Source organism: Mya arenaria, chromosome 15 (genome assembly GCF_026914265.1).
Source record: "Mya arenaria isolate MELC-2E11 chromosome 15, ASM2691426v1".
Lineage (NCBI taxonomy): Eukaryota > Metazoa > Mollusca > Bivalvia > Myida > Myidae > Mya > Mya arenaria.
Window position 1 is genome coordinate 18,251,120 of NC_069136.1, and position 9,808 is coordinate 18,260,927.

General features: G+C 33.8%; 1 protein-coding gene across 1 annotated transcript; it reads right to left on the reverse strand.

Annotated features, from left to right (window-relative positions):
* Positions 1 to 1,565: 1,565 nt before the first annotated feature.
* On the reverse strand, positions 1,566 to 8,245 carry LOC128220746 (myosin-9-like). Its single transcript, XM_052929251.1, has 9 exons — positions 8,129 to 8,245; positions 6,457 to 6,591; positions 6,223 to 6,354; positions 5,971 to 6,056; positions 5,056 to 5,282; positions 4,532 to 4,695; positions 4,286 to 4,439; positions 3,650 to 3,864; positions 1,566 to 3,426 (listed from the first exon to the last, which is right to left on the reverse strand). Exons 1-9 carry the CDS (start codon positions 8,192 to 8,194, stop codon positions 3,214 to 3,216), a joined length of 1,392 nt encoding a protein of 463 aa, XP_052785211.1. The 5' UTR covers positions 8,195 to 8,245; the 3' UTR covers positions 1,566 to 3,213.
* Between the last annotated feature and the right edge of the window lie 1,563 nt (positions 8,246 to 9,808).

The following is a 9,808-nucleotide window of genomic DNA, read 5'->3' on the forward strand; positions in this document are numbered from 1 at the left end:
TTATGATTTGAAGAATCAGTGATGTTTTGACATCATCGTATTATTGTCATGAATACTGACGTCATCATATGCTGAGCATCGATCGCTGATAGGTGTACCTTTCACGTATTGTATTTGAAGTTATAAGGTATGTGTTATTGATATGGTGTAAGGAGTTCAATGTTTAAAGGTGCATTATTAATACCACTTCGTTTTCAATAGAAATCGCATGCACAACACATCACGCCCAAATTCAGATATTACCTTTTTTGCAATATTAGGATGGTCGACCACATTCATGCAGCCTAGCTCAAGGTATCGTTCCTGCATTCGCTGTGAATGAAACAGGCGAACTGCCTCGAGTTGCAGCGCATCGGTTTTCCCAAGCAGAATTAATTTCTAACAAATAAAAGTAACACTTGATTACTGGTTTATGTGTCTGAAAGCCTTATCAGTAAATATCTCAACCAGAAATGTGACCTGTGATTTTTTATTACTTTGTTATTCCTCTTGTAATATTTGCATTGGAATTCGCAGAAGTTTTTCTAGTTTCGTTTTGAGACATAAACATGTACGAAAACACTTTCTTTTGCATTTGCAAGCTATGTAGGTTTTTAGTTTTCGATCTTTCGTTTTAGTCTGAGCTTATATCAACACTCTTTGCTAATCGCAAAATATACACAGACTTTAGTCGATATATTTATTTATGTTATGCATCATAGTGTACAAGATACCTGTTTATAAATTATCATGCCAAGAGATCAACTATGGGACACAACTGTGATAAATGCGCTTTGATAATGATACGGAAAATAAAACGCAATTGAATAAAGAGTACGATTTGAGCATATCAATGTCATTATCCTAGTTTACTTGCGAGGTTTTGACATGTCAATATAATGAATAAATTTTATTAATGTCATAACGACTGGTACAAAGTTTGACATTCACTTAATCAGAATCGATGTACTTTGAAAACGGGTATGATTAATTTAAGCAAGTTTTGGCAGATTGAGTGCCATTACTTTTCGTGAGTGGAAATGGCAAACACTTAGTGAATGTGTCATGTTCAAACGTCGATAATCTGAAAGCAATTGCTCTGCTATGAATAAGATTTTTAACGAATCTAATTGCGATGATATCCTTTTAAAGCGGATGAATAACTAATGATGGACAAACCGCCATCAACAACTACTCCGAACGAGTTGATGCCTCATGGTCGGCTATGAATAAAAACAGCGAAACTTATGAGGAGCAAAGCTTTATTACAAAACATCATCACAGCATATATAGAACGTCAATAGAGATACATACATCACTTCAAATACAATAAGATTATTTTATATACACAGTAGAGGATTTTGTATTAGTGTTTATCATTTTTAGAAGCATGCATTCCTACTTTTGCTCTAAATTAAGTAACCCGATTGACAATTACGGTATATTTCGATATGAATACAATGTGACGACAAGACCAAACGATTAAAAATACTTCAAACTGTAAGTAGTCGTGAAAGTTGACATACTTTTGCCTTTTCATGTATCTGTTTGTGAAGTACTTGGTTAGAAAACAACAGCAAACTGTCGTCGATATATATATAGTATTATATTCCGCCCAAATAAAATAAAAGTTAAACATAGTTTACTAACAATAAAAGATATTATCGAATGATGTTATCAACATGTTTCTTGTACATGCATTAACATAAGGCACACAGAGTTATAGATACCATAATGATTAATCAAGATACAAATGGCTAAAAGTAAATAAAACACACAGTGGTTAATGAGACAGTAAAAGAATGTAATACATCAACCAGAAACACCACGAGTCGACAAAGCTAGGTTATAAGTAATTTAGACTACAGGGACAAGCTCAATTATAAAAAAAACATTAATAAAAACATAGGTTGTGCCATCAGGAAATTAGGCCAATTTCAGTTTTCGATATCCTCATACAAGTAATTATCTTATATTCATTCATTCTTATCAACAAAAACTGTATCTAAATCAGCCTGGTGTATACACATTTTTATCATTTTGCATCATTCTTAAATATTCAATGTGAAACCGACCTTGATTAAAATGACTTTAAATCAACGTCTACCATGTTTATCACAACAACTTTTTCTGAACTCAAACTATTGAGCAGAAACGAGGGTTTTAAGTTTATCGAAACCTCTATCACTTCATGATCTTGCGATAAAGTAACTCGATCATGATACATCATTTCTCACCCCAAAAGTACATATCCACATATGTTTGCCGAACGTCAAAGCATGTTTGTTATTACTAACTTAACTGACGATATTAAGCAGAGTCCTTTGAAAAGATTCACTTGTCTGGTCTTGACCCTTATATGCATATTTTTTCTTATTCCAATCACAGTAAAATTTTGTCAATAGCCTCTTAACCCTGTATTCATAGTTTCAGATGATTAAACACCATAAGATCAAGAAAGAAGCAAAACAAAGCTTTGTCCCATCTACATCACTCCTGATTTAAAGTTAATGAAAAGGATGATACTTTTAACAAGAAAAAAACATTGATTCCAAAAGCAGCAAAATTGCATCGTGGTGTGAAGTATGTTGAAATCTATAAGACCAAAGTGAGGTTACACATAAAAATGGCAAAACAATCCAAATAACAAAACAATACACCGAGAGCAGAGTAATGCTATATTTTTAACATATAAATCCTCCGAACCTACGACAATTACTACCATCAACACATCTAGACAACACTACAGCCAACAAGTGTCTATATAATATATTCCCATTATACATAAACAGCAACGATGAATTTTTAGAACAAGTTAAGAGATAAATATTGTTTCAATTGATAAAACAAATGAAATTGAATATTATTGTTTATATGTTTTGGGCGCAAAAACAGATGTGAATCCACTAAAACATTTTAATTAACATCTTGATTTGAGTTAATTTGTCAAGTGATTTTAATATTCACTTAATATTGATCATGTTATGTTAACTGAATTTTACATAGAATATGCAATTTAAAAGCATAAATTAGAAACATAAAATATTATGTAAACTGAAATATAAATTTATACTATTTTTATATCAAAAAGACACGAAATCTGCTCGATAAATATATCATCTCATACAAATATTGTTTTATGTGTTTCATCTCCGTTATGACTTTTTTCATATGTTTTTACTGAATTGTCATCTTGTAGCCTTCAATGATTCAATAGTTCAGTATTTGCATCATTTATGCGTCTTTTTCGTCGGTAATGTCTTCAATCTGAGGGTAAACCTGGTCGATCTCTTTCTTTAGCTCACTTAATACAGCTTGCTTTCTGTTTTTTCTTTCTTCAGCAGACAAGTGGTCAAGTGGTTTTGACAGATACTCGTACAGGAAATCTATCTCCCTGTCAGTCTCCACAACATACGCGCCGCAAAGTTTCCCGAAAAAACCCCAGTTCTAGATGAGAAGAAATCAAACATTTTGAGGTGAACCTAACATCTTGAATATGAGTGAGTCATTTAAGGGAGATTTGTGTCGTCACGTGTATATTTATTGACTGTACTTGCACAAACATGTTCAGAAAGTATCTTTAATTTACATAAATATTAATAACAACCATAAATAATGAATATATCAAATATAATATAAAATGCGTCTTCATAAGAAAAACAATTTTAACCTGTTCAGCTCTTTCTACGGACTTCAGAAAACGTGTCTGGTACCGTTCGTCCTCTATCTTTTTAAGGTAAACTTCTCCGGCTTTTGTGTCATCTTTCAGGTACTTTGTTGCCGCTGCCATATCTTCCCAAAACCTAATAATCTTTGTAAAAAGCTTGTCCACATCACCCAAGTGGGTTGCCGCTTCCTTAAGGTTATGCACGTCACCAAGGCCAACTGTAACAAAGTGAATCTAGGTTGTCTAAATTGTAAAGATAAACCCCTTAAAAGGCATTGTTTGTTTTTTGCTGTTATTACTGATCTAAACTATTTTGGCTCGATAGTGAAGAACGCTAATAGCTGTAATGAACCACTGTCGATTCCGTTTATTGGTGAAAACCAGTACTGTACAATCGTTGAGTGCAAATTATTCACTTGTGAGCATTGACATCACAATAAAGCAGTCGGATATAATATTTCCTTTGGTCACACTCACCCTCAATTGTCTTATTTGACGAAAGTCGATCATTATAATAAAACAGTATGCGTAACGACTTTAGATACGTATATCTATAAAATATTTAAGATGAAAACAAACTCAACGTAAAAAACTCACAACAGTGAAGGCATATTAATTATAATCTTACATGTATACTACCTGTTATATCTCTATTAAGTTTTTCGATCATGGCATGTCTTTCTAGCGCTTCTGTACGTTGTGTGTCTTCTTCAATTCTGAGTTTTACTTGTTGCTCGTTCCTCGCCCTGTCCTCAGTATTCAGTAGCTTATACTGTTTTCTTTTCAACTTTATCTTAAAAAAACAAGGAAGGATTGATAGTTATCTAGCATTCAAGAAACATAGCCCACATGGTTAATTTGTTTGGACAATGGGTTCTTAATTACCTGACTTTGCCTCCTCCTGTCTTCAAGATAGCCTGATATGAGTCCCACAGTAGCATTCACGATCGTTTTTGCGGTTTCTGGGACGCCTCCAAGAGTAAAAGATCCCATCACATCGTCTATGAATGTTGGTCCGTCTTCTAAGTCCAAGGCTTTTATGTCCTTTTCTACAATGAAACAATGAAAACTGCAAGGACAAACACAGTATTGAAAACCTTATCCAATACTATGTGTAAAGTCTCATTGATGAAGTACAACAAACACAATCAACTCTACAAGACAAGAAACTAAACAACTATCAAACTGACGTCATTGGTAAACGTTTAGTTTTGGAAAGTCAGAAGCCATCTATACAGTAGTGACTAATGTAACATTTATATCTTGCAGACATCAACAGCCGTCTGGCAACAACTCAAAACCTAAATATGAACGATATTGCGAATATTGCTCCTCCCGTATTTTCTTTTCTATTAACAAAACATATTCTTATTTTTAAACCTTGTATTAATCAAATGTGCAAAGCATACCAATTTCTTCGCCCATGACTTTCCTTCTTGATCGAAGTTCTTCCAGCTCCTTATCAGCTTTTGCCAACTCTACCTTCAACTTCTCAGCATTTTCATTCGCCTGCTGTTGCCTTTTTTCTTCCATCTCCCTTTCTATCTTCTTTTGCTCGTTAGTTTTCTTCACTGTTGTATTTCGTTTGTCAACATCTCCAAGATTTGCCTGAACCTTTCCTTGTATCTGATAATAACTACAATATAAAAAGTGTAGCCGTCAAGCTAAGGCAGTCACTATAAGACTGTATACGAAAAGATGCACCTATTTTAAATAGAACACAATGGCATAGTCCCAAAAAATGACATGTCAAGGGTCTAATCATTTGGTAATGATCAACAAAATGTGTGTCGCTATATTTGTATCGAACAGACTATAGTAGCCGCTGACATGTGTAAATTTACACATACTTTGTTTAAATTAAAGTGACATCATAATGATTCGTGAAGCGTTTGCCAGGTCAAAAACAATATATCGAAGTCATGTTTTGAGTTAATAAAAACAAGGACATAGCCTTGAAATTGAAAATTTAAATGGCTAGCTCATCGCAATTTACAATGAACTGTTTGATGTGAATGTTCTAAGTAGTCTGTCACAAAGTTTGACTGTGATGGATCATTCTCATATTGAACTGGTTGTTTTGAACGAAATCAACAGTAGCAAGATTTTCATCGTATACCAGTAAACAATATACATGTGTTAATCAATAATTAACGACAAATAACGGCAAGTGAACTGGATAGTACACGTTTTATACCTGTAATGCCTGGTTTTCCTTGATAACAAATTCCTACACACACCGATAACGAACAATATTTGCTTTGATCAGAAATATATAATTGTTTACAAAAAGCATGCAAATTGTTATGTATAGATGGCGGTACCTTGCTTTTGTCTTTTCAGATTCTGTTTTCATATCCTCGGCATGATCGAGTATTTGCCCAAATGTTTCCCTGACTATGTCAACGTCCTTGTGATAAAAATGTGTCATTCACATTAAATCAAATGCAAAGATCAATGTGCGAATCTTATTTTGTAAACAACAACTAGTTTAATGACACAAATAGTTAGATAGTCGAACGTCTATGCTTTGGGAATACGAACCGTATATTTTAACAACAACTTCATGTTCTTACACCAAGTTCGACGCCGTCACGAATCATTGGCAACAACGTTTGAACAACATGTTTTGACGTCATGGTAAACTTCTTCATTAAGCCTGACGTCATCAAATGCTGTGCTCGAGCATCGTGAGCTGTTAAACGAACCTTAAATATATAGCGATCATTATGGTTAAATGATATGTATCATTGATAATATTATTTTACAAAATACTTTCAATTGAATCGTTCGCACATTTCAGAGTTCACCTCTTTTGCAATATCAGGATGGTCGACCAAATTCAGGTAGCCTAGTTCAAGGTATCGAGCCACCTCCCGTTGGGAATGGTATAGGCGAACTGCGGTGAGCTGCAGCGTCTCATCTTTCTCCAGCAACACTGATTTCTACAAATATGAGAAGGAATCGAATTTTTAACTTCTGGTGTCTGATTCTTAACCACTTAGCTTTATCAAATCTGCATTTAGTTAAATACCTTAAATACGTCAAGATATTTCAAAACAGCCCGAAATACCAAAATACCACCGGCCGATTAATGCTTTTTGCCATTACTTTGAATAAATTCAATTCAAACATTTAGTATATATTGTTCTTTAATGCAGAATGTTTCATAAACAATGAGATGGAGGGTGGATGGATCAGTTAAAACAATCCGAGAAAACATGTGTTCCTATAAGTTAGCGAACATGTTGCTGCAGGTCTAGCTTTGACCAAAAACATTTCGTTATACCACTTTGAGATTCTTTCCCGTAGATATCAAAACGTGAGAACAATGCATGTGCTCTTTTGCTTATATTAGAAATTCTTAAATACTTATCTATAACGTTATTACCATGCTTAAACATCTTCATTTCGATGGTAAATAGAAGAAAAATACACCCTTTTAAACTATTATCAGTGTATTTCAGTTCAATGAAACATTCCACAAGTAATCGATAGCTTAATGTTCAAAATTTCTTAATACCATTATGTTTAAACTGATACGATAATTATACATCTCCTATAGTGTACGTGCACTGTGTGAATTGTGCTAGATAAACTAGATATAAATACACTAGAATCATAAACATCACTTTACTAAATTTAAATCATTGAAAGTCCTGTGTTTGAGAAAATGCTCACTGTATGCTCATACCATGCTTATAAAAGGGTTTGCCAAAATTATTTATTGCGAATAGTTTTAATTTAAAAATATCCTATTTTATTCGATTTATGAATTTTTATTGAACCAAATATCTTGTATTTTTGAAATCTTAGCATTATTCACACATAAGAACGTCCGCAGTCATGCACTCACACACAACTCACACTCAACACACACGCACACGCACACGCACACGCACACGCACACGCACATGCACACGCACACGCAAACGCACACGAACACACATAACACACACAGAACCAAAACTATTATTTGACAAAATAAGTACATATAATCGACGTCACCGGGAACGAACGGATGAAGCTGAAACAATAGAGCGAAATCTTTCCGATGTTGGGATGTTGCATTATTTACGAGTTAAAAGTAAAAATGTTGCACACAGTTAAACATGTAGCATGGCAAAAATGTCATTCCTGGATGCAAAAGATTAGCTAACAGTGATTAAATTTAGTATAGCAATGGTCAAACATAAAAACAATACAATGAAACCGCTATTGAGAGCATCAGTGGCATACTATTGAGGTAATTCTGCCTGTTACTCAAAAGAAAACCACATCTTGATGTATTTTCGATACGAGGCAACTCAGACAAACGATAATTTCAATATTACCTACATTAGCCAATAATGTATATAGCACATTGAATTTAAAAAAAAACAGACACACAATTAAATAGAGTTAAAATCATTGATAGCATATAACAGAATAATTACTTATTTCAATTAATAATTATTTTAAGATGGTTTCTAAAAGTTTTACCTCGAGTTTTGACACAGCCATTGTCCTGTTCTCCTGCGAAAATAAAGCTGTTAAGTGCGCGAGCATTTATAGGTTCCTGTGCAATGGAAATTTACCGAAAACATATTTGTAACGTGGGCTGACCTAAACATTAAAATCTTGAAACGATGTTAAAGGCGATTTTGCATACATTTGAGTATAATTGTATTTCCATTGCGTTTTTTCGGTTCAAATCCACATGTTTGATATTCACATATTGATGTTTTAAACCATACAAAAAGTTAAATATAGCAAAAGTAAATAAGTTTTAATTATCGTACTTAAGCAAGGGCAGTAATGTCAGGTGCGTCCATGCTTCCCGGTTCATTGTTTTGAGTGATAAACGTACTCGATTCGGTGAGTATTACCACTGTTTTCAATATGTTTCAACGCTTACTTTTAGAAACGACCTTGTGCACCGAATGAAGAGCAATTGCTCGTTTACGAAGATGCTTGTTTGAGATCCCAATAACGAGGTGTACTCATATTGCCTGTACAAAATTACCCTTCTTAGACGTGTTAAGAACATATACATTAATTTTAAAAAAATCGACGCCTTTTATTCGTTATTTTAATCTTTAAGATTTGGGATGAACCTAGGTTCTAAAAATGTACAGAATGAACCAGCAAGCTTTTCGTAAATAAGCCGATTTAACTCCAAAATTTGCTGTCTGCATTCGGAAAACAATAGCAATACTGCTATTGACCAAAACAAAGCATCGGGTGGGGTTTGTACGCAAGAGAACGATATTAAATAGTTGTTTTGAAGCAAAAAATGCATTGAGTGAGTCGGGAAGCCTAGTAAGAACGTGCATTGTTTTCACGAGATATTTTTATACAGATATTCTTTTGATCTAAAACAAGCGTCTTCGTAAACGAGCAACTGCTCTTCATTCGGTGCACAAGGTCGTTTCTAAAACATATCGTTGAAACATATAGAAAACAGTGGTAATACTCACCGAATTGAGTACGTTTATCACTCAAAACAATGAACCGGGAAGCATGGACATCACTTATTACATGCAAGGGACTACTTTTATGAGTACTCTCTTAAAAGTAAGAGTTGAGTTCATTTGTTTCGAGTAAATGACAGACAAGGGTTGGAATTGAAAAATGTCATTTATTCACATTAAATGACGTATATCGTTAGAGAACGAACGATATACATGTCCGAAACAAAGTTGGAGGTAAATTAAACGCACTACAATAGAACATATCGAAGAATACAAAATGCATGATGTAAGTCAAAAAGTAAGCTTACAGTAAAGCAAAAGTATAAAACAGAAGGCATGACTGATAGTGTAAAAACCAAAATATGTACAACATGAAAAAAAAGAATTATGTCCGAAACAAAGTTGGAGGTAAATTAAACGCACTACAATAGAACATATCGAAGAATACAAAATGCATGATGTAAGTCAAAAAGTAAGCTTACAGTAAAGCAAAAGTATAAAACAGAAGGCATGACTGATAGTGTAAAAAACAAAATATGTACAACATGAATAAAAAGAATTAGAAAGTAAAATGAACACAAACAGGCATGGATTGTAAGCGAAAAATGATATGACTAGATTTGGTATGATACTGTGGAAACAAACTCTCCTATTAAGTGGGTGAGGTAGGGTGGGATTAAAGGCTTGTGAAAATACTGCGTAGTCCGGT